Source organism: Sceloporus occidentalis, unplaced genomic scaffold, assembly GCF_023333645.1.
Source record: "Sceloporus occidentalis isolate IW3139 unplaced genomic scaffold, rSceOcc1.0.p SCAF_4, whole genome shotgun sequence".
Lineage (NCBI taxonomy): Eukaryota > Metazoa > Chordata > Lepidosauria > Squamata > Phrynosomatidae > Sceloporus > Sceloporus occidentalis.
The window spans coordinates 11,340,785-11,365,845 of NW_028316984.1; the positions used below are offsets into that span (position 1 = coordinate 11,340,785).

At 40.5% G+C, this 25,061-nt stretch overlaps 2 protein-coding genes across 2 annotated transcripts; one reads left to right on the top strand and one right to left on the bottom strand.

Moving 5' to 3' along the window:
• Positions 1-1,737: 1,737 nt before the first annotated feature.
• Positions 1,738-14,789, bottom strand: DNAAF10 (dynein axonemal assembly factor 10). The gene is made up of 8 exons (XM_089519212.1): positions 14,529-14,789; positions 8,216-8,316; positions 7,047-7,177; positions 5,811-5,912; positions 4,944-5,059; positions 4,493-4,627; positions 2,926-3,023; positions 1,738-2,374 (listed from the first exon to the last, which is right to left on the bottom strand). The coding sequence occupies exons 1-8, from the start codon at positions 14,724-14,726 to the stop codon at positions 2,167-2,169; spliced, it is 1,089 nt and encodes a 362-aa protein (XP_089375338.1). The 5' UTR covers positions 14,727-14,789; the 3' UTR covers positions 1,738-2,166.
• A 249-nt stretch (positions 14,790-15,038) lies between these two features.
• On the top strand, positions 15,039-24,570 carry PNO1 (partner of NOB1 homolog). Its single transcript, XM_089519214.1, has 7 exons — positions 15,039-15,444; positions 16,971-17,120; positions 18,129-18,212; positions 19,832-19,892; positions 21,896-22,013; positions 23,383-23,453; positions 24,290-24,570. Exons 1-7 carry the CDS (start codon positions 15,289-15,291, stop codon positions 24,355-24,357), a joined length of 708 nt encoding a protein of 235 aa, XP_089375340.1. The 5' UTR covers positions 15,039-15,288; the 3' UTR covers positions 24,358-24,570.
• The last annotated feature ends 491 nt before the right edge of the window (positions 24,571-25,061 follow it).

Consider the following 25,061-nt stretch of genomic DNA (forward strand, 5'->3'; position numbering starts at 1 on the left):
ATATCTGGGTCTAATGGGAGATGTAGTGCAAACCCCCTGGAGAGCACCACACTGAGGAGGACCGACTCAGAGACGAATGTTTGCCACAGATGTGCATATTGCGTGTCATAATGGAGAAGAACCACATAATTTGATTAAAACAAGGTGGATAATTGCCAGAGACTGGGTGCTGCATTTCTCCCCCCCCCCCCTCATGAGAACCTAGAATACTGCCTGCAAAAATAGCCTCCAAGGGTCATGCTTTGCTCACCACACTAAACAACATAGGACCTTTGATTGGCAATAGCTGTCTCTTAAGAAGTTTGGGAAAATTAGTCCTTAAGGACTAATATTTTTCTGTCATTATCTGAATCTTTAAAGTGTACCTTTACAAAAAGTTTAAGACTTTTTCTGCTATTTATTTTTAAACATAAGATACTTATATCACTTCCATGCATGCACTGTAATGCATGGGGGGGGAAAGCATCTGTATTTTGTTACTTCCTGATCTGTCAAGAATCCATGACTCACAGCTTTCCACTGCACATAAACAAAGCTATGGTGTATTTGACTTGCTTACATGATCCTTGTAGAAAATGTTCTTATACAAAGTATCCCTTTCTGTGCATAGGACTTTCTTATATGAAAAAAAATATCCTTGTTGAAAATGTTCTTGTTCAAAGTGTCCCTTTTTGTGCTTTGGGAACTTAGATGCTGCTTACTGAATCAATACAGTTTTTGTTAGAATCCCTTTGGTGAAAGTTAAACTTTTGTGTGTGTGTTTTATTAAAAATTCTGCCATTTCATGGTATTTTCTGCTCTTCTTTTTAATTATTTTGGGTACAAACACAGCTTCCATAGATGAGATGCCACTAAAACGAATGAAGTTGTTAGAAGTTACTTAGGACTTCCCTTGCCCTTGCCTAACTTTGTGCTGGCATACTGCTGTGTCCCTAGACAGGTTGAGATTTAAGATCTGGCATACCCCAACTCCTCCCTCAGTCTGCCCTTTCTCCATCATTTTTTAAAATTTATTTCTTGTCTGCAGGCTGAGAGCAGATGGCCAATCTGTCAGCATAATGGCATCTCTGCTAATAGAAGAGGCTTCACCTGATTCCCAGCCCACTCCAGTTTGGATTGCAGTGAAATCTCGGGTGTATTTACAAGATTTAATAGGATACTAGAAAAGATCCTGTGTGTGTGTGTGTCTTTTCTTTTTAAAAATTGTTGTTGTGTGCCTTCACATTGTTTCCGACTTATGGTGACCCCTATGGTTATGGGGTTTCCTTGGCAAGATTTGTTCAGACATGGGTTGTCATTGCCTCATCTGAGGTTGAGAGATGTGGCTTGCAGAAGGTCACCCAGTGGGCTACCATGACCAAGCAGGCGTTCAAACACTAGTCTCCAGAGTCCAGTGTTCAAATCACTACACTACACTCACTCTACCTAAAGAAATTATCTGTTGTCTTTATTTTGATGGGAAGTAGGGGGATCCCTTTCCCATTCATCATATCACCAAATATGATCTTAATGATAACATCCTAAATCCAACTGCGAATTCCAACCAGTGCAAATTTAATGAATTAATGGAATTTACGTGTTTATGTATGCATGTTCTCACTGATTCTCTTCTCTGAAAGAACTACTATCAAATTATATTAATCCACTGTGTATACTTGTAACATCATTTTAAACAACTAGTCAGTATCAAAATATGGTGTTTTAACTTTTATTCCATTCAAACTGTAAATGGAAAAATAAGTGCAACCTAAGCCATACTGACAAACATACAACAAATGCACAAAAGCACAAAACTTGGTAATTCTAAAAATTGTTTTCCTAAGCATCATAAGACTACTGCTTACTTTTGAGGACAATATGATTTAAGTATACGCTCAGAACACTTCTTTAAAAAAATGTCAAATATCTTGTACTACTGTACAAGTGATGCCAGGTACTTTGAACTCAAGTGCAATTTCAGCATATTTCAGCATAAACAGTAAACAGGATTTTAATCTGCAAAAAAACAAAGGCACGTTTTATTTATTAACAGATAAATGCTCCCCATACAAAAATTTTCCACATTTTGTGGTACCAATATGAGGTCATATAATGATATTTCAATGAACTCTGGAAAGGTTAGTTAGAAACATCCAAGAAAACTTTTCTCCATTAGAAATCTTTTGGTCAAATCCTGTTCAATTTAGTGACAATAAGTACTCTCACAGTCTGGTCAAATGAACTACAGACACAGAGACCTCTTTTGTCAGGGCTCCAGTCAAGGCTAGAAATAGGTTGTGTTGACAGTGTCACATTCTGGAGAAGGCTAACCGAACCAGCTACTCCCATTTCAGCTCCTTCTGAATCTTTCTTAGAGCGCTCTGCAGGATACTCACTATGGGGAAAAACAAGAAAAATCCACTTTATACACCAATACTATGTACTCCGGATGTGGGCATCGTGTAAACCAGTCTGCCCTTCTGTTTTGGGCCTAAGTCTCTATTGAATGTGTATTTGGTGAGTATTATTTCTGTGACCTGCTGAGATTAATGTACTTGTGGGGAAATGAGTCTCTGTGTGAAGCATAAGATAGATATTAAACACTTAATATTTATATGTGAGTGTACTAGATATGACATATTTATATTGATATAGGTATATTCTGAGTGGCAGAGGAAGTATGAATACCATGCTAAAGCACATGAAAAGCAATAGCAAATCTGTAGCAGGAAATTTAAATATTCACAGCCAAATAATGTACATTAATAATATAATAAAGAAAAGCAATTTTAAAAAATTCTATCTAAGAATAATTAAGTTTCTAACAGCAAGCTTTCATAAGGCATAAGAAAATAACTACAAGTGCTTTATCTGTAGCATAATATACAAGGTTTGGAATACTTAGAATAATTTATTCCAATCTTTTGTGTGAAGATATATACTTACTATTTCCAAAGATGAAGATTTCCAGCTCCTCCACTAGTTAAAAATATATCTCTGTTCTGGGGAAGATGCCGAACTTGCCACATTGTAGATTTGTGAGCCTATCAGCAAAAATTAGATATAAATCAGTCGAACCATTTTATTTTATCTGTATGCTTGTTTGGCTGTGACAAGTAAAAATCATCGTCTAGGAGTCAGCGGAAGGGAAATAGAACCACATGTACAGCTATTATACTGGTAGTCTGTGCCAGCTCATGGTCTGAACAGGTAACAGGTGCAAGTATCTTTCTGGTGATCACATGTACTTGGTTGCCCCACATGAAGTGAGAGCTCCTTGCCTCGGTTCTCTGCTTATCACAACAAAGAGAAAAATAGGGCCAGTATGGTTTCATGAGGCACATCCTTTACATGTCTCACATTAGTTGACATATGGAGCAAACTTAGGATGGTAGTGGTTGTGATGATGTGAAAACCTCTGAGGGATCAATGTCTTACCATTCCAAGATTTGGAGAAACTTGGAAGCATCAATAAACCCTTTCACTGCTTCCAAATGTCTCATAAATCTTAGGTGAACTAAAGGATGGCTCATATTCCTTTTTCATTTCCTTCACATAAGTAAAACAGCTTGGGGATAGGTGGAGCTTGTTGAAACTGCAAAAAAGGGTTCAGTACCAGAACTGTTGACTCCAATGAGGAGATAAATGCCCTCACATGGAGACAAAGACTCCCATGTGATGTAAGATCTGTGTAAACACAGGATGGAAATATGGCAGATGGATACATGGCTCTTGTCTGCCTTCCCACACATCAAGAGTTAAGGCCAACTGCACACAACAACAACAACAACAACAACAACAACAACAATAGTAATAATAATAATATTTTGTTTATTATATTTATACTTCGCTCCTCAGCCAAAAGGCTGCTACCCAGTGCAAAGGAACCACCACCAAGTCCCTATCAGGCACAGTGTGGACCACCAAGTGCCACTTTGCATTCAAAGAATGTGCTCCATTTCCACAAAATAATTAAACTTTGTAAACTGTCAGAGAAAGGAAAGTCTGTAATGCAACAACAATAACAACAACAGAAATACTTTTATTAGTAACTACTCTGCAGTTACTAATCACATCAGTGCTTCCCTTCATTGATGCATGGAGAACTTCAATATAGTGTTGTTGTTTTTTCTGGTCAATCTTCAAGGCTGCAGTTGGAACAAGTCTTCAAAAGACCTTGAATGGGAGCAACAGGGTTGTTTTTGGCATAACTACTGCTATTAGTAGAAGGAGGAAGAGGGCAATCTCCTACACCTTTAGTCTCCCCTATGTACCATGAAAACCTGCAATGAAACAGGCTTCCAGTTAGTGTAAATGACTGTAAGGTATGAAGAGGAAGAAACTCCCACTGACACGGTGTTAGATTTAGAACTCAGGATCTGAGCTCCCTAACAACAACAACAACAACAACAACGGAAATACTGTACTTTTCATTACATCTCCTCCCTAAGGCATGCGATTAAGAGTGGAACACTTCCAATCATAAGAATGAACAGCATATTGTATATTGTACCTTCTCTGAAACTGAAGCAAAACCTTTGGTTGGATGTTGAGTACGCATGTCAAATACATGGAATTTTCCTTCAAGTGATGTAGCAACCAATTTGTTCATATTTATATCTTTCCGGTCAAATTCAAGACTGCAAACCTAGAAATACAAAAGCAAGTGTTATTCAGATATGCTTCACATTACAGATAAAGTGTAATCTACAATATATTTGCTTAGAAAGCCCCACAGAAAATATGTACTAAAGACTGAAGCTATACATCTCAATCCCATTAAAAGGTTGGCCCACTGAACTCAATGGCTGGTAACAAAGTAGGGAGGGGGAGACATGTGTTCCTCCAGATTGTTGGATCACAACACCCATTATCATTGCCACTGGCTATGGACTGCTGGGAGTTGCTGCAACTTCTATCTTCCAAAAAGACCAGCACTCTAACACGCCTTTGTGACACATTACCCCATTCTTAATGTTGGTTTCCCATCGTAATGTCATGTTCTTCAGGTCAAACAACTTGATATCGCCATTGTCATAGCCAGCACATACAACACGCTCTTCTTGATTATATGCATTGCCTAGTTTGGAAAAAGAACCACTATTAGATGCAGAATCACCATTGTTATTGTTTCTAACTTATGGCGATACAAAAGCAAACCTATCACAGGGATTTCTTGGCAAGATTTGTTGGGGGGGAGGGAGGTTGTCTTTGGCTTCCTCTGAAGCTGACAAGAATGTGACTTTTCCAAGGTGGGCTTCCATGGCCAAGTGGTGATTTGTATCCCTTTTCCAGACCATACAGCATATGACCAAACTTTCTTACACTAATCACATACTTCTATACCAAGCCAAATGTAAGGGTGTACATTTGTGTTAGAAAATAGTTCTGGAACATGCACAGGTTGTGATTATTCCGCAGATCCATTAAAAGATAAAAGCAAACAAGGGAGAGTGGAGGCAAAGTAGAAATATTTAGAGACAATTTCACTCTTCCTGTATAATTTTATTTAAAACAAGTAACACCATATTCTCTGTCACAGCAAAACAGCATTTCTAGTGTTGTTTTTGTAAGCGGTATCTTGACATGTAGAGGTCTGAAGAGAAAAGCAAGCAGTTGAAAGGAAATTTACTAGAACATTTCAGACACGATGTTTAAGCCCACGGGTGCTGTTTTAACTCTAGTATTGATAATCTCCACCTTATTTTAGTGGCAATGAAGCAAGGCATCTGAAAACACAGTGTTGCGGTGGTCAAAGACTAAAGTGATGCCACAACAGAAATTCCAGGATAGATGTTATCATTAAGAATTAACAAACTCAGAGAACTTACCAAATGCTACTGTCCAGCAGTCTCTCTTGCTCTCTCCTTGTGCTGGTTCCATATTTGCAACTGGAATGTCTTTTTGTCTTGGGTCCCACACCTTCACAGTCCCTGTAGTCATTTACATTAGATTATCATGTTATTGACTAAAGGTCTTGCAACATCTATTCTTCCATTCGAGGCTTCAAGCATCTTCCTATGCTTCAGCCCCTTCAACTTGCTTTTAAGAAGACAATCTTTATGTTTCTTTTTCAGCTATTTATATTTGCGGAAAAAAAACAAAACAGAGCTGTTTGCTTTGAGATTTAACCATATGGTCAATAAATTAAATTAAACATAACTCATATAAAACACTGGGATCCAGCCGTCTTCATTCAAAAGATCAACTACTAATACTATATATGTATATATTAGAGCTATCTGCAATTGTCTTGCATTATGTTCCTTCTTCTGCATCTTCTTATGTGGGGATATCAGTTTGCTACAACCCTCTAATGACTTATGTCAAAACCCTGCTCCATGTGGGACTTAAAATAGAACATACAGCATATGTAGATCTGATTGCAGTATCCTTGTAACCATATCATATAGCAGCTGAAGAACCCAGAATGGAAGAAGGCTGACCAAGAGTGCTGTTACCAAGTATATACTAGCTAAGAAAATCTATGGAGTGGCAATGACAGAATGAATTTATCAAGAGCTGACTTTAGAGTTGGAGCTAGGTTTCCTTTTCCAGCTTTCCTAAATCGCCTGCCAGGTTTTAAAAAGATGTCCCTTAAGACGACCCTGTAATGTTTAAAAGCTGAACCTTCCAGGAGCAGCAATTCATGTTTTTTTGTGCAAGAAAAAGGGCAGTCTAAAAGACTCTGGGGAGGTCAAGGAAAGCAAAAACAACTCTGTAGGACCACACTTTGTCCTCCCTGAATTAAGTACAAGTAGACTAATTCTTCATCTTACAAGCTGAAACAATCCACAGGGGTTATGGAACTGGAACTGCTGTATGAATCTCCTCAGATAAGCAGGTTTGCTGGGGATGACAAGAGTTGCAGTACAATAAATTTGGAGGGAACGAGAGCTGGTTCAGGCTATAGGACTATATTGGTTCTTAATACTAATATCTAAGCTACTCAATCATATGATAAAGGAACTGCCACCATAATAGGCTATTAGCTGGATTAACCCCAATCTATTTGTCCTCTCCCCCTTCCCCCAACACACTAGTGGTATGCAATAGAACTAACTCACCATCACGACTTCCTGTCACAATTTCTGGGGCTCCTTCCCCAACCCCTAAGCCACCAACACCATCTATACTATTTATGATTTCTTCATGTCCCTTCACAGAGTAGACTGGGATTTCTGGAGCTTCCAAATTCCTAAATAGGAGAAAGGAACAATTACTTTGTGTTCATTCATACTACAAAGTAATAGATTCAGGAATGTGTATTGCCACAACGTACAACAAACTAGTACTGTACTAATTTACTCAGTCATAGTACAGTCAATGCTCTGTATCCATGGATTCAACCATCCATGGCTTGAAAGTATTAAAAAATATATACATCCCAAAAGCAAACTTTTCTTTTGCCATTTTATATAAGAGATACTATTTTACTGCACCATTGTATTTAATGGGGCTTGAGCATCAATGGATTTTGATATCAAAGGGGGTTCTTCAACCAAACCCTAGCAGATACCAAGGGATCACTATAATGCACAACACCATTAATGATTTTTAATGTGCAAACAGAAAGATACAAGACTTTAATTTAGCTCTTCAAATGACAAGGTGTTCTTATAAATATGTCATATCATAGTCAACCCAATTTCAAAAGCAGTTTGTTATAAGGTGGGGGCAGAGAAGTGAGACAATTCTTTTTTAGAGAAATTTCCACAAATCCCCGGAGCCTGTGAAACCAGTTCTATGATTAATGAGTTCCATTAAGTCTTGCGGCTTAATTTATTTAATGTATTAATTTAAAGCAAAACTTTAGTTTAGTGTAAAACATTAATGTTCCCAAAACAGGATGATTTAAATGAATTTGAATGATTATGGAGTGAAACAGTCTGCCCCAAAAGGGCAGATTGGGGCTGCCCCAGCCCCACTCGCCCTGGCTCTGCAGCAACAACACATACGCAGCCCCAGTCTGGGCCAACACCGTTATTTTAAACCAGCTTCTGAAAAAGAGTGGTTTATTTCCACTCGTTTTCATGCTGACTTTTCCAGGTTGGGGTGATGTCGGGGTGGTTTCAGGCTGCGTTTTGGCCATGTGTCATCTAAATGCCACGCCTCCAACACAGCTTGACAGCATCCCTTTTGATCTGTCTGTTTTGGGCCTATGTACTGACTGAGAAGAATATGGCCATGTAGAGTAAAGCTTTACATATTAGTCAGCAGATCTAATATTCCGTACCATATATTTAAATTTCCACCAAAATCCCCTGTCGCCAGATATCTTTGTTGCAGAGAAGAAGCGCCAAATGTTCCACATTTAATAGGCCTTGGCTTTTCAATCTAGAAAAAGGAGGAACAGAAATGTTTGGGGAAGATTCCTTAATTTTTTTATATTGATTTTTCTACCCTGTCGAAAATGCAGGTGCTTTCAGAGTATAGCTTTGGAGAATACATTTTTGAAATACAAAGTTTGACCAGAACATTAAAATACAGAAAGATGAGGAGCCCTGATGGCGCAGTGGTTAAATGCCTGTACTACAGCTACTCACTCACAAACAGCAAGTTGTAAGTTCAATACCAGCCAAGGGGTCAAGCTCAACTCAGGCTTGCATCCTCCCGAGGTCATTAAACTGAGTACCCAGATTGTTGGGTAATTGAGTACCCAATTAGCTTAGACTTACAGGGAGTACTTAAGTGAACTGATAAATGATATAGAAATGTACTTGCTATTGCTATAATTCAAATGTTTTATTATATAAGACGGAAGAATCATTGGCCCTCCTGATGTTTCTTACTGTAACTCTCAACAACCCAAGCCAGAATAACCAATAGTGGAGAATGCTGAGAGCTACAGTCCAACAACATCTGGAGGTTGGCCTGGTTCCCATCCCTAACCTAAGATTGTATGCATAGGAAGAAAGTCTAGTCATACTGATTGTACTCATAGGAAAAAAGGACTGTTTTTTCTGATTTATGATTTGAAATTTTATTTAGCAACAAAGGAACATGGAGTAGATTTTGCATCATTGACACTGCAATCCTAAACATACTTAAGAGGAAGTAAATCCCATTGAACTCAATGAATTTTACTTCTGAGTAGTCATCTATAGGCTCGCACTGCCATTCTTTTTTCTCTTTCTTAATCTCTTGGTTATTTCTTATGGTCTACAAAAAAAAGGAAAAGAGAAACCATCAATTGCTATCTACGGCCTGAAAAAGATAGGCTAAATAGACAATGGTTTTCAAATGCAACCCTGTCAAAAGCTGGCGTGTTTTAAAATGTTATGCATTACTTTGCTTCCACAAATCATTTTCTCCTAAAGCTTTAATAATACAAACTGGCAATGTATTATTCTCTTTTTCAATCCATCTTTTTCTATATTCAAGGCCATCCAAGCAAGCATGTTTATTTATATCCAGTCAACGTAAATCTACACATCTAAGGCGGATGCCATCTAATTAAAAGTGACTGATGTTCAAGTTCGCCACACTCTCAGAGCCAGCTTGAATAAATCAAGTCAAACCAACACAAGCTTAGCAAATGTACTGAGTGTGAATACAAAGAGAAACCCAACTGAAATAAATTCTTATATATAACTTACTAGTGCACAGTTGCAATGTACTATTTTTAACTCTAAAGACTTTTAGCCAGAGATGTATACATTTTCTTTGTATCTTTGTGTCCCATCTTCACCTTCCTCTTCTTCCTCTGTATATTTTTCTACACTTTGTACGTTCTAACAAGGTTTTGGGTAGGACTTTATAACTAAGATGTGATGATAGAAAACCATGTTTACATTAATGATGTGGGAAAGTCCCTACCCACTGAAAAGCTAGATTGCAATAAAACAAAAGATTTTCATTGTTGTATAAAAGAACTGCTTTTGAACAAGATCTCACAACTGACTTCAGAAACCAGCAAAGGAAGGCTTCAACTCAGTTTTCCTTAATGCTTTATAAGGCCAATGTATTGCAATCTTATATTGCTATGGCTACAGCAACCAATCCTCTGCGGGAAGGGAAGTGCTGTGTATACAAGCAAACTTAATGGCTATCACCATGGTGACCAGCAAAGCATTCCTCATTGTTATTAACCTCTAAACAGAGCGTGATTCCTCTCAACAATGGCTTGCCAAATAGTTAGAGAGAGTCAAACAAGTCATGGCTGGAGTACATCTGTGCCAATCCATAAGCATTTCTTTGACTGATTGATCATAATGTGGGCTTACACACTCGGCTGAACAGAAATCATTTTTTCCTTAATTAAAAAGGTTAAAATAGAAAGTATTCAGCATCTTAAACTACTCTAATAGCAATGCTCCTTTGTCCATCTGCATATGCATCTGTACAGTGCTTCACTCCAAAAATGCTGAAATGCTATACTGCAGTGAATGCTAGTGATTTTCTACTCAAGTGGCACTGCAGCCTGAAGTATTCTTTCAGGATTTCAGAGAACTGCACTCTAATTTCTGAGCTCAAAAATTAAATCAAAATATAAGAGTTATTTTTCCTAAAGGATAGATTAAATTTCCTTCCTCAAATGGCATTAACAGAGTTCTGCAATTGCCCAGAATGGATCTGAGACCTGCAACCAAGTGAAGTCCACTCAAGTGAGCTGGAGCCCCAGTTCAGTTGTCCTATGGACAGCTCTCTGTGTGTCTGTACATTTGCTCCTCACATCATATACACTTGACTATAAACTGACCTCATGTTTAAGTCAAAGGCAGGTTTTTGGGTCAAAATTATGGATATTGATAGGTCGAGGTCATATCAAAACGTACGAGGCATGTAACAAAGTATGTGAAGGACAAAGCAAAGAAAAACGATGCCAAAAAATACCCCTTATAAAATTCCAGTAGGTATAACTGTTTGTGCTTGCCCTAAAGGCTGGATGGATGGGAGAGTAGAGGGATTCAATGCTTCCAGGACAGATTACACTCTTGCCTTTCACCAGGGGATGGTTTCTCCCCAATGCCCCTCGGGGAGTTTATTTATTTATGGGATTTATATTCCCCCTTTATCCCAAAATGAGAGTCGTTTTAAAATACAGTATTTAAATTAACTTGTGGAAAAGCTGACTCAGTTTTTTTTTTGGGGGGGGGGGTCAATTTCTTTGCTACAATTTTTACTTACACATATATAATATACAGTATTCACAACAGGATACTTAACAGGAATGATAATACAAGGACAAGACCCTGCCACAAAGCCAACTCTGTCTCCACATCTGTTCTGGGAGCCATATTACAATAACATTACCACAACATTTGGCGGGGGGAGGGGGGTCACTGCTTCCAGGACAGACAAAGCTCTCACCTTTCACCGCTCCGATAGTTCCTTTTTAAACATATGAGTTAAAGTACAGTTCTTACATATGTATATACTTATGTCTGTGCAGGGCTTGAGTAAATGACCCAGGTTTTTTTGGGTCAATTTTTTTGACTAAAATTACTTCTACTTATACATGAATACCAGTTTTCCACCAGAAAAGCAAATGTGAGGCCTGGCCAAGTGAACCAGAGGAAAGGCAGGGGACATGTCTTCTATTATTATTATTATTATTATTATTATTATTCTGGTTGCAGCATATACAACCAACAACAAGAATACCACTTCATGCCACAAATCAGACTGTCAGGATAACAGGCTAGAGACACTGAAGAGACAGCAAAAATCTAGGACAAGTGCCTTGGTGAGAAGATCTGAGTCGATTTCACTACAGCAGCTAAAAACACCTTTAAGCAAATTAACAATTTACTATCACTGATGCTGCTATGAAACAAAACGTGGGGGAGACAAAAATGGCAGTTATTATTAGAAACCAGAAGTGAAAATACATAACCATGTTACCAATACTGAAATGTTCAGTACTATACATGGCACATACATGCTAGCACCTGCTGTGATTGTGAGCATTCAGACAACCATTCTTTCATACTTATGCTTGTGGTTTGTAACATACCGCATCCCTCACCAGTGACATGCACGACAAATTAGCAGTCTTTCCTTTCCTCTCCTATGTACCCCTTCAGTTCTTTAGTCTACAGTAGTGTTCCTTAAGCTATCTGATGTGAGGGTCCAGCCAGGGACCCCTACCATATTGGCGTCCCTTGGTTAAAATTGTTCCTTTATCACCAGCTGAGGCCTTGTGGACCACCACTTTCAGCAGCAGCGCTTTATAGTACACTGCAAAAGCCAGCCAGGTATGGAAATTCTTCAGGCTAAATTTTCTGCAGTGGCATCAGCAGGAGTTGCAGGGACTGTGGAGAACACCAGGTGAGACCCCAAAGGGGGGGTGACACTACTGCTCCCCAGACATCTGCATTTTGTCAGAATTGGGCTGTAGCATTTGCCTGCATCCCTATAAATTGCTGAAGAGATGGGGTGAGTGGGGGGGATGCTCAGTGGGAGGACAAAGGCGGCCCAGGGGTTTTAAAATAATTTTTTTTTTAATTTAAAAATTCATTCTTTTAATTTTTCTTTAAAAACATCACATTTTACCAAATTTTTACTTCAATCGCACACATATATAAGCTAAATGAATTGAGGCTGTGCATACGATATTGTAATTTAAAGCTATTTAAAGCCTTATGAACGGAGACTTAGGGAGCAGGGTATGCTTAGTCTGAAGAAATGGTTAAGAGATGAAATGGTATCCCTGTTTAAGTATTTGAAGGGGTGTCATTTGAAGGGATACAGCAAGCTTGTTTTCTGCTGCTGCAGAGACTAGGTCCCGGAACAATGGATAAGAGCTCCAGGAAAAGAGATTCCACCTCAACAATGGGAGGAACTTCCTGACAGTAAGGGCTGTTCGACAGTGGAACAAACTCCCTCGGAGTGTGGTGGAGTCTCCCTCCTTGGAGGTCTTTAAACAGAGGCTGGATGGCCATCTGTCAGGGGTGCTTTGATTGCGATTTCCTGCATGGCAGGGAGGTTGGAATGGATGGCCCTTGAAATCTCTTCCAACTTTATGATTCTATAATTTTAATTTTGCTAGTTGTTTATGTCACAACTATTACCATTAGATTCCGTGATATGTGGGAATTATAATTTGTGAGCAACATGAGTACAAAAAAACATTGCTAAGGATTCTGTATGGTGTGCTATTGAAGGAAGTCAATGGTGGGGGGTGGCTTAACGAAAGAGGCCAAAAGCCCTAGTGACGCCACTGTTTATACGCCAGCATCCTCCCCATTAGGGACTCCTCTGCCCCAACCATGGCTAAATGAAACACGTAGAAAGTGTACAGGTTTCCAAGCATCACTGAGAACAAGGCAAGGTTTCTTTCTGAGTCCTGCTGTGATTCAGAATCTCCAGTCATGCCATCATTGTAATAGTTCTTGTACATATACTTCTAGATTCATGCATACGTCTAGAAATCTTAGTTTAAAAAATGGACCCCTTAAAACCTGGGTCAGCTTATCCACAGGTCAGTGGAAGTACTGTACTTGGAAAGAATACGTAGAGAGATCTTGTAGCACCTTTGAGATGCCCATAGGGAAACCATACTTGCCCATAGAGAATCAGAGGAGAATACTTGCCCACAGGGAAATACAGGAGAATACTTGCCCATAGGAAATAATTGGAGATGTTACCTATGTTTTCCTAGGGGCAAGTAATTCCCAATATTTCCATATGGCAAGTATTCTCCAATGATTCTCTATGGCAGTGGTTATTTACCTTCCTAATGCCGCAACCCTTTAATACAGTTCCTCATGTTGTAGTGACACCCAACCATAAAATTATTTTCGTTGCTACTTCACAATTGTAATTAAAAATATATGTTTTCCAATGGTCTTAGGCAACCCCTGTGAAAGGGTTATTCGCCAGCAGGCTGAGAACTGCTGCTCTATGGGCAACTATTCCCAATGATTCTCTATGGGCAAGTATTCCCCAATGTTTCCCTATAGGCAAGTATTCTCCAATGATTCTCTATGGGCAGGTACGCGTTCTCTATGGGCAAGTATTCTCATTTGTTTTAGTATGTCCCCTTTGAGACTAACTGAAAGAAAGAAGGTGGCAGGATGAGCTTTCGTAGACTTCAGTCTACTTAGATGCATCTGAGGAAGTAGGCTAAAGCCTATGAAAGCTCATGCTGCCAACTTCTTTCTTTCAGTTAGTCTCAAAGGTGCTACCTGATCTCTCTACATACTAATCCTACAAACTATTGCTCCCTTTGAATAATAATAATAATGATAATAATAATAATATGCATCTGAGGAAGTAGACCGAAGCCTAGGAAAGCTCCTGCTGGCAACTTCTTTCCTTCAGTGAGTCTCAAAGGGGCTACAAGATCTTTCTCTCCATTATTAGTATTATTGTTATCATTGTATACAACTGCATCTGAGGAAGTAGGTTGAGGTCTAGGAAAGCCCTGCTGCTGCCCACTTCTTCCTTCCAAGTGAGTCTCAAAGGGGCTTCAGGGTCTCTCTCTACAGGTTGATTCCAAAGCTCTGTCTTTGTATCCTGTGCCTGGAAAGGAAAGAGGTCAAAAGCCCCATATATATATATGTGTGTGTGTGTGTGTGTGTTGTGTGCTGAGGAGGACCCACTTCTCGGAGGAGGCTGAGGCGTCCCCCGGCCAGTTCGTAGAGCTGGAGGGCGCCGGTGCCCCTGGGGAAGCTGCCCAGGCAGACCAGGCGGGCGCTGCAGGGCACCCACTTGCACTCGAAGACCGTGTAGCTCAGGCCCTGCTGCGCGTGCGCGATCATCTGCGGCTTCTCCAGCAGCAAGGCGCCCGACGCAGACATGGCTCACAGAGAGACAGAGAGAGGAGCGAAAACGACGCCCGCTCGCGACGCCTTCCACTTCCAACTGCCACCCTCCTCCTCCTCCTCCTCCGCGCGCCGCCTCTCTGCGCATGCGCCTTCCGAACGTCATCCGGGCCACCGAACCATAGAGAGCGAGGAGAAAGATCGCCGCCCTGGCTCAGGGCTTTGGACTTCGGCTCCCAGAAGCCTCAGCCACTTTGGCCAATAGTATAGGATTCTGGGAGCTGAAGTCCAAAATCTCTTAATAAAGGGCACAGTTCGGCGACCACTGTCCTAAGTGTTCGCTCTGTGTTTCCTAAGGAAGGCCTCAAGACTCCAACTCCCATCCGCCCGAGCCCTTTCAGCCCACGCTGAGGGATGATGGGAAATGAAGTCCGAAGAGCCCCTGCAGATGATGCGAGCGTCCAGCGCAGAGGGTGGTTGAGCGGCAGTGACGTCACGAGGTCAGGGGTCGCGGCGGGGGCCCTCCTTTTCCTGTCGGCGTGTTGGAGGCAGAGAGGCGCTCATCACGCGGAGGGCGCTGCCGGGGCCCTGGTTTAGGATGGAGACGCAGCCTCCCGCCGGGGACGGCGAAGGCTTCACCAGCGTCCGCAGCAGGAAGCGGCAGAGGAGGGAGGCCCCCATGGAGACGGACGGGGGAGGCCCCTCGCCCGGGAAGAGGCCCCACTTCCCCCCTCTGCGAGGAGAGGCCCTCGGGGTGAGTGCATCCTTAGAGCTGTGACACGGAAGGGAGGAAGGACAGAAGGAGGGGAGAAAGGGAGAAAAGGAAGGAGGGAAGGCGAGAAGGAGAGGGAAGGAAGGAAGGAGAGGAGAGGAGCAAGAAGGAAGGAAGAGGGAGGAAGAAAGGAAAAGGAAAAGGAAAAGGAAAGAAAGACAGGAAAGAAGGAATGGAAGGAAGGAAGAGGGAGGAAGAAAGGAAAGAAAGACAGGAGAGAAGGAAAGAAGGAATGGAAGGAAGGAAAGAAACAAAGAGGGAGGAAGAAACGAAAAGGAAAGAAAGACGGGAGAGAAGGAAAGAAGGAGTGGGAGGAAGGAAAGAAAGGAGAAGGAAGGGAGGAGAGAAGGATGGAAGAGAAAGAAAGAAAGGAGAGAAGGGAGGGAGGGAAGAAAGGAAAGGAAGGAAGAGGGAGGAAGAAAAGAAAAGAAAGATGGGAAAGAAGGAATGGAAGGAAGGAAGGAAAGAAAGAAAGAAAGAAAGAAAGAGGATTAGGAAGGGAGGAGAGGAGGGAAGGAAAGAAGGAAGATAGAGAAGGAAAGGAGGACGGAAGGAAAGAAAGGGAAGGAAGGCATCAGTGACAGTGATGCTGTGACCAGACTGACCTCCTTTTCCAGGACCTTCCTTCATTTCACTTTTCTGTTTCCAGGAGCAATCCCCAAAATGCCCCCCCCCCGTTCTGAGCAGAAGTGAGCCTTCTGTGTCCCCACTGCAGAAATAGTCCAGCATGAGGCCTTCTTTCTTCTTTCCTTCTCTCCTCTCCTCCCTTCCTTCTCCTCTTTCTTTCTTTCTTTCCTTCCTTCCATCCCTTCTTTCCCATCTTTCTTTTCTTTTCTTCCTCCCTCTTCCTTTCTTTCCTTTCTTCCTTCCCTCCCTTCTCTCCTTTCTTTCTTTCCTTCTCTTCCTTCCTTCCTTCTCCTCTTTCTTTCCTTCCTTCCACTCCTTTCACTGCCCTGGCTCTGTGCTGTGGAATTCTGGTAACTGTAGTTTTGTGTGGCATCCGAGCTTTGCTTTGGGAATTAAAATTCTGGGGATGGAGGGGGGGTTGGTTTAGATTAATTTTAACAGCACACAAGAACAACAAATATATTAGGAGAACCAGCATAGCGTAGTGCTTTGAGTATTGGACTCTGACTCTGGAGATTCCCCACTTACTATGGAAGCCCACTCTGTCACCTTGGTTGAGTCACACAGTCTCAGCCCCAGAAAACACCATGCTAAGTTTGCTTTAGGACTGCTGCAAGTCAGTAACACCTTGGAAGCACAAAGCAACCACAATAACAAATACTTTGGGCTATATATTCTGAATGTACCATTTTTCCAGTCAGGTTTAAAAAGGAAAAGGTTACTTTAGTCTACTAAATTATGCAAAGGAGGGGGTCCTAGTATGTAAGCCTACTATGAATCCTGTTTTATGTAAATAGATAAGATAAGCCCGAATGAGTGGAATAGTTTTCCTTGTCAAGCAACTTAACTTTTTTAATACAATGGAGTTTCATTTCATGTAGGGTGGACTAGATGACATGAGGAAAATTCCCGTACCGGCACACAGATACACGCCTTTGAAAGAGAACTGGATGAAAATCTTTACACCTATTGTAGAACATTTGCAACTTCAAATTAGGTTTAACTTAAAAACGAGAAATGTAGAGATAAAGGTGAGTTGTTTTTTGTGAAAGGGTTAGACAGTCATGTTTATGCATGCGGAGTGGCTGTGAACCACTTAGAGATTTTGCTATTAGAAACAGTATAAGAATTCTCAAAATAAAAAAGTGATGGTTGTAGGCATGAAAATCTGCTGCTGAAGTCTGTATATCTACTTCTTTCCACCCCTCATTGATTAGTAATCTGTTCCATTTAGGATGTGAATCTTGCCAGGTCGCCTTAGCAAATCAGATACCATTCCATCTTCCATGTGTTCATCCAAATTCCAGAGATCATCTTCCATGGTGATTAGGCAATAGCAAAGGAAACAAATTCAGATATACTGGAAAAGCTTTACAAGCTGATTAGTAGTGCCAGCATGGATTAATGATTTGAGATTTGGACTGCATCTCTAGGCCAGAGTTAGATTCCCCCCTCAGCCATGATACCCCTGGGTGACCTTGGGCAAGTCACACTCTCTCAGCCTCAGGGGATGGCAGTAGCAAACCTCCTCTGAACAAATCCTGCCAAGAAAACCCCATGATATGTTCACCATGGCGTGGAGGAATGTGCTGTTAACACCCAAATAGGACTAAAGTTACACCATTTTAAATATGAGTTGCTTGGTTTAAAAGTTAATCCACTGAATGAAAGGATTGACATCCCCACGCCATTCAGTTCTTTGCAACACGTGTGCAGAAGGTGTTTGCAAAGGTGAAACGCAGCAGAAATTTAGGAGCTGATAAAATTTACGTACAGATATTGCAAGAGGTAAAATATAGGTACACATTTAGGAAAAGTTGTCATAGTATGCTTATGCAGAAGGAATAAATAAAGGAAAGGACAGAAAGCATGACAACCTAGAGTCAGTGGAAGCAAAGAGGTTAGTGTTTAGAATAAAAGCAAGGATGTAGGCTAGTGGTAGCCAGACATGCACCTAGTTGCACTGGCTGTTAGTAGTATTGCAAGGTGACTTCAAAGAACTCACAAGCTGAATGTTAAAACTTCCTTTACTTTTCCAGACATGTAAAGAAACAAAAGATATAAGTGCTTTAACGAAAGCATCTGATTTTGTGAAAGCTTTTATACTTGGATTTCAAATAGAGGTAAGTTTCCATTTTCAGACTAATTATTTCTTTATGTGAAACTTAAGTCCTGAAAGACCTGTTCAGATATCTAGAGAGGGGTTAAATCAGCATGGAAGAAAGGAAGTGCCCTCTTTCTGTGAAAAATGATAGTTCTGAAAGAGAGAAAACCTCTTTGGTACATGGGGATAGGTCTTTGCATGAGCAAAATCCAAGTTCTGGCAAATGCAAATACTCTAGTCCTTTACAGTGTCTGAGCAGTGCTCTAAAATTTGACTCTGGTGAAATTTAACTCTGGTGAAAAAGAAATGAAGTTGGGTGTCAGCAGAGTGAATATGATCAGGTGGAATTGGCATCCAGGTCTTTGAAGCACCAGGATTGTTTGGAACTAGCTAGGCCTAAATACCCTAAAAGTAATAGATCCCAACTGATCTTGGAAGTTAAGTAGGGTCAACCCTGCTTAGTACTTGGATGAGAGACTACCAGTGAATATACCCAGGTGCTGTAGGCTATATTTCAGAGGAAGGAACTTAGCAAAACTACCTCTGAGCATTCCTTGCCTAAGAAAACCCTATGAAATTCATGGGGTCGCCATAAGTTGATAGGTGACTTGAAGGTGCACACAGGTTACATCTAGTTACAGATGACTGCTCCTCTTCAAAAGAATTCATTTTTCCATTCATGAAGGCATAACTACAGCACCTACATTTGTAGTTTAATGAAGGGCAATGCCACTCCATTTTAAGTGTATCTTGCAGTTACTTTTATAGTTACAGAAGTAGAGCCTCACTAAATGTTGGGAAGACGAATAGCACAATTAGAGAAATGAGCATCTTGTGGCACTTTAAAAACTAACAATTTTTTATCTGGCACACGTTTTTGTGGACTGTATCCCACTTACTAAGGGGCTGTAGACTGGCAAGAAATGTCAGTGTTGGTGTGGAGTGAGGGCGTGGTGACCGACCACCCTAGCTTTGCCCCCAAAGCGGCGTCACACCTCCCACCCAACCAGAGGGCAAGCAGCATCAAAACATTTATATATGTTGCGCCGAAGAAACACAGAAGAGCTGTTGTGGCAGCACCAAGGGCGGCTTTTTTCAGTGCCCCAAAAGAGCGGCATTTTGCTGCTTCTTTTGGGGCTGGAAAAACGAGGGATCGGGGCCATGGCAAGCAGTTGCCATGGCCCCGATCTAGCAAGCAAAGGGGCGGCACAGAGCTGCTCCTTTAGGGCCATCTGTTTTCAGCCCATGATGCATTGAAGGTTGCTTCAGTTGGTGGATTATTATACACATAGTTCTGTGAGCGGGAACTGAAAATGCAAACTATGGTCACTACCTTAACAATAATATTAATGGTAATACAAGACTGACTAGCATGTGAATTATTATGATAAGCTGATCAGTACATACATTATGATGAAAAGCCTTGCTTAGGTTAAAATAATTAATTCCATTACAAGTAAGTATAGTCCGAATAAATGAAATCGGTGTATAGTGAATGATGTTTGTTGTCTGAATTCCATGATAAAATAATTTAATTAATATTCTGGAACCTAAATTTTGAAAAACGACTTGATTACTATCCTTGTGTCAAATATTCTTCACCATGCAAAAATTGTAATGTTTGCTACTTTCTCCTAGGATGCTCTTGCCCTGATCAGATTAGACGACCTTTTCCTTGAATCCTTTGAAGTAACAGATGGTGAGCATTTCATCATTAGGATTTCATATTCTCAAAAGATTTTCAGATACTGAGGGACACATAAAAATCATGATAAAAAAAATCTGTTACATATGGTTAATTGAAAAGGTCAGCCTATAACTGTTGTAACAGATATAAGCAAATTTTGTTAAAATAAGCGTACTCGTTTGAATTTTTTAAGAATCAGTGGCATCACTGGGGGATGCGGGGTGTGTAGACTGCACCCGGTGACACCCTAAGAGGGAGTAACACCACTGCTCCGCAGAATCTGCTTTTTGGCAGAAATGGACTTTGGGCTGCATCCCTTTAAAATGCTGAGGAGATGGTACTAATGGAGTGAGGCTTAGTGGAAAGAGAGAGAAGAAGACCTAGTTTTTCCCCCCATACTAAAATTTACTCCAAACCTCTTGTAATACCTCGTTTTTCCACCACCCCCTCCCCCCAAATCCTTATTTTTCTGCCCCCTTTAAACACTGAAAGGCTAAGGGGTTGCAAAACAAAACAACCATAACCCTCCTCCCAGTAAGTCCCCCGAAGTGACCAGAAGTGATGAAACCATCATTTCCAGTCATCCAAAATGGCAGCTGTGGTAGCATCCTGTGCCCCTTTGGGGCTCCATTGGTGCTGACAATTGCCCTTGGAGACCCAGTGTTTTCCCCCCACTCTTGTAAATACTTAAATCATTTCGTTAAAGTGAAAACAACATACTGTATTAAACTTGCCCAAGTAATTTTGTCATCTGAATGAACAAAATGGATTTGCAGAATATTCATTGGTAACTGTTTGACCATGGTCAGTTTTCGTTTTGTTTCTTGGGATTTTGAGTTTCTAAAGTGAAAAGCTCAATTACTGTGAGATATTACATATACTGTTGTGTTACTGCAAGTTATTGTGGTTTGTCGTCAATAAATTAGGAACTAGGATAGCTTTTATGTTCATTACAGCCCAGACAAAAAGCCTTTGGAGGGTGTATTTAAAAGTGTATTGGTCTTCCTTATGCTGCCATTTCCACATTTCCATAAGTGTTTATCAAGCCAGGATGCAGGCATAATTTCTCAGCACACAATACTGCTTTTCTCCATCAGTTGGTTGATACTTCTCACATGAACAAAAGCACCAAGAGGAAAGTGCTAGGCTTGGATTAGTACACATCAAAATTTGTGTAGAAGGAATGTGTGTTTCAAACCTTCCATATGTCATTTCCTATCCGAAAACTACCGAGGGGGAAACCTACTAAATAATGCTCCCTTTCTGAAACCAGATGCCCAAATGCTTTCTGTCTGGCTAGTCTCAGGCCATGGAACTCAGTTTCAGGGGAAGCCAAGCTGTCCTTATAGTATTGTCCCTCCACTAGCAGAGAAAGATCATTTTATTTAGGCGCACTATGGAAGAGCGGATGCTAGAATTTCCAAACTGATGTCCTTTGAATTTGCTTTTATTTACTTTTTGAGCACCTTTCTGAAATAAATTTTGTTGAGCTACCTTTTGTCCCAGTTTTGGGAGGAAGGTGTGCTATAAATTAAATGAGTTGTATATGTCCAGTTACGATAGCCTTATATACTTTTTATCTGAACATGTAAATCTTGACACTGCAGTCCAAGGTACATTTATGTATTTTAACTTTATAGTAACTCCTGTTTAATTTGAATTGTTTTGGACTAAATATTAAAAAAATACTGCCCTGTTCTTCTCTGGGTTCCATTGACTCGCCATTAAAGAGATTAACTAGATTTATGTTCATCTTTAGCGGTCCTGTAGTATGAGGTGTTCCTAGACCAAAGGTGGGCATAGTATCCCCATATGATGGTGGGCTTCAGTTTCCAGCATTCTTCAGCATTTGCTTAGCTGGCTAGAGCTGATGGAGAGTGAAGTCCAACAAATTCAGGAGAGCTCACACTTTGCCCATCCCTCTTTTGGACAATTTGCTGGGTCTTAAGAGTCATCCTGTTTAGGGCTAGGGTGAAAATATGTATGTTGCAGTAAAAACTTTTTTTTCTCTTTAGTGAAACCTTTAAAAGGGGATCATCTTTCTAGAGCAATTGGAAGAATTGCTGGGAAAGGTGGAAAAACAAAATTCACTATTGAAAATGTAACAAGAACACGGATAGTTCTTGCAGATTCGTAAGTATCCCACTTTCCTTACTATTGTAATTTTCTGTAATTTTTATTGTTATTTAGGCAACAATTGTGTTTTTAGATATTTTACCTTGTATCCCCTTGTTTTAATATTGTAAAAAAATATTAACTGATCAGGTGTGCCTTGTAAAACCATTTGACTCTTCCCATTTCAAATGCATGGCTTTATATTGCATTTCTCTTGTACATAAACTGCGTGTAGGATTGTTTTTTGAAAGGGCTTACTTTCAATGGAACATGCTGTGGCTTTCAATAGATCATTTTTAACAGATTGTAGGAAGCCCACATAGATGATCTGAAGAAGAAATTTAAGTTTATTGGGTAACCCCCCCCCCCCCTTACACACACACACCTCATTGGAATGAGCTCACAAATTCACCTGTAGACATTGCTGACTTGTTAAACAGCACAGTATGTTATCACAAACCCTCAGCTAGGGCTGGTGAGAATGAATGTTACCTTTCAGAAAACTTTGACTTTGTGTTGTGAATAGAATCTTCTGATCTCTTTGAATAATTAGAAATATCGAGAAAGATATTATAAGAATCCTCCAGCTCAAATCTTTAAATACTCAGGGTGATGGGACACTGGAGAGTAGTATACATACATTATTAATAAGCAGGATATTAAGTCAGGCCCGGTACAGACAGGCCCCGAAGGACATCCTCGTCATATGTGAGGGGCGCCCTGCCCACATTCGCCCATGATGAGGGCATCCTCGCTGCACAGCGCTGAATAGATGGCGCATATAGCGATGACGTTACTGCTGCGCGGCCTCCAGGTGGTCCTTGTTTTGCATAGCCATGCTGCGCAATTTGGTTGGTGCGGCACTGCCACGTAGCAGAGAGGCGGTTCCCGGTCACCTCTTCCTGGCGCTCTGTACCATGCCTCAGTTCTGCATTGTTGCAGTGATTACAAATCTGTATGTTTCTCTTGCAGAAATTCCCAATTGCTCACAATGACAAGTACTTAGGCAGACAGCTATATGCTAGCTTTGTAGTGTGCTGGTACTGTGTTACACAGTAGCATGTGAAGAGATAAGTGAAGAATGGATTAGCCCAAATTAAGATGGATTTTTGAGCTAGAGTTTACTCTGGCAGATGGTGCAGGTATTACCATGCAGTGCAGTAAAGTGGATCTGAAATGAAGTAAATTGAGGTGGTTGGATGCCATAGCTACTTCTAATACTGAGGTGCAAGCAGTTGATGAGTGGTTGAAATCTTTCCTTATGAAGACATGGCTTGGCCAGTTGGCTGTTCTACAGTTTAAAACAAAATTTGGGGTTGATAAAAGCAGAATTCTCTGAAGTGCTGGACAGATGTTCTTAAATAACACAATCTCTTTTTTATTACAGGAAAGTTCATATTTTAGGGTCCTTCCAGAATATTAAAATGGCACGAACAGCAATTTGCAATCTCATTTTAGGTAAGCGTTTTTCACCAAAGTTAATATTGTTGCATTGTTGTAGCTGTAAATGTAGTTTCACTTCCTCTTGTAGCTCTTGAGGCATCACTGGATTTTTAATAGTGGCTTATAAGGCAGGGATGGACAAAGACCAGCCACCAGACAGGCCACCAAACCCATTAGTGTGGTCCCCCAAACATTTGTGCCCCTCCCAATCAACATGTAGAGACTAGGCGCAGGAAGGGAAACCCTTATGCTTTCTCTATCTCTGCCCAGCCCTTTTCCTTCCTTCTCCTCTCATTTTCTGTTTTGAGTCCTCTCAGATGCTGCTCTTGATTTTCAACGCATCCTCTCCTCATCCTGTGAGTTTCCCAGCCCTCTGACTTTTTTAAAAAAATTAGGGCAGTGTAGGCTATAGAAAAAAGAATGACTGTGTCTTTCTTACACATGGACCCTGCTTCCATAGGCACAATGGTTTGATAGTCTGGGTTTGGAAAAATGGTTTAAGTCAGACTAGTTTCATTTGAACATAAGCATTGTTTCATTAACCATCCTCTCATGCAGAATAAATGCCTGAACTACTCTGTTTTTAGCACTTAGTAAAGATATGGAATAGCATAGCAACCACATTAGACATTTTCATTTGGCTGCATACACTCTAAAGTAACATACATTGAAATGTGCAGAAAATATGCTGCTTTGCTGACAACCAGAGCTGGTAGGGCCTCAGCTTTTTGTGCAAGCACTTCTTACCTTTCATCCATGCCTAATGAAATGATGTAGTTTATTAAGCCAGTAAAATTCAGTACAGAACAGTTAATGTATTGGTAATACAAATATTTTGCTTTCTTCTACAGGAAGTCCTCCATCAAAAGTTTATGGAAATATAAGAGCAGTGGCCAGTAGAGCAGCAGAAAGATTTTAAGAGGAAGGATTTGAAGCTCCAGGATTTTCTACATAAGAAACAAATGACTTGTACACAGAAACAGACTCAAACTGATGGCAGTTCACAGCTCCAGCATGAGTGATGTGGAGAGAGATTGCTGCAACAGTGTTTTCAAGCAGGCATAATGTCTGAATCTATTTAAGTGAACTGATGTGTAATAAAAGGTGGCTCACCATGTTTTGCTGAATGTAACCTATTTAACACTTGTGTGTTTCAAAATATAAACATGTCAGTTACTTAGTATGGAAGAATTACTCATGCACTACAGTGACTTCTAGGCTGACTCCCAGAGGAAGAGTACTATTGCCTGGCAATATACTCAGTAGTAAGTGCTGGACAATATACTGTTTTCCTTTGATCCTGGGAACCCATCTCTTAATCTTGATGCCTCTTCAAACAAAAAGACACCAAATCCCACATGAGGTTTTAACCTCTTATTGCACAGTTGGAACTAGTACAGCTGGAATCAGTAAAGGGTATCAAGTGAACCTAATGGATAAATTTTGCTACAGCCATTGACTATACCTAAATTAGTTTCTATACGACATGAGGAAATTATAGTAATAGCAGGACAACAACCTTGTCTGTTGCAAGTAACAGATAACTGATTCTTAGCTGCATGTTACGCTGGCTAACTTTATCCAGTAAGTATGATTTTGTTTTTGCTAGAGTATTTGGTTGAA

Excerpts from the sequence above, each read along its gene's own strand:
- PNO1 (XM_089519214.1), top strand. The coding sequence starts at position 15,289 with ATGGAGACGCAGCCTCCCGCCGGGGACGGCGAAGGCTTCACCAGCGTC. Across the intron at positions 17,121-18,128 it reads CGAGAAATGTAGAGATAAAG|ACATGTAAAGAAACAAAAGA; the intron begins GTGAGTTGTTTT and ends TTACTTTTCCAG. Across the intron at positions 23,454-24,289 it reads AATTTGCAATCTCATTTTAG|GAAGTCCTCCATCAAAAGTT; the intron begins GTAAGCGTTTTT and ends TTTCTTCTACAG.
- DNAAF10 (XM_089519212.1), bottom strand. The coding sequence starts at position 14,726 with ATGTCTGCGTCGGGCGCCTTGCTGCTGGAGAAGCCGCAGATGATCGCG. Across the intron at positions 8,317-14,528 it reads GCCTCAGCCTCCTCCGAGAA|ATTGAAAAGCCAAGGCCTAT; the intron begins GTGGGTCCTCCT and ends TCCTTTTTCTAG. Across the intron at positions 5,913-7,046 it reads TGTGACAGGAAGTCGTGATG|GGACTGTGAAGGTGTGGGAC; the intron begins GTGAGTTAGTTC and ends AAATGACTACAG.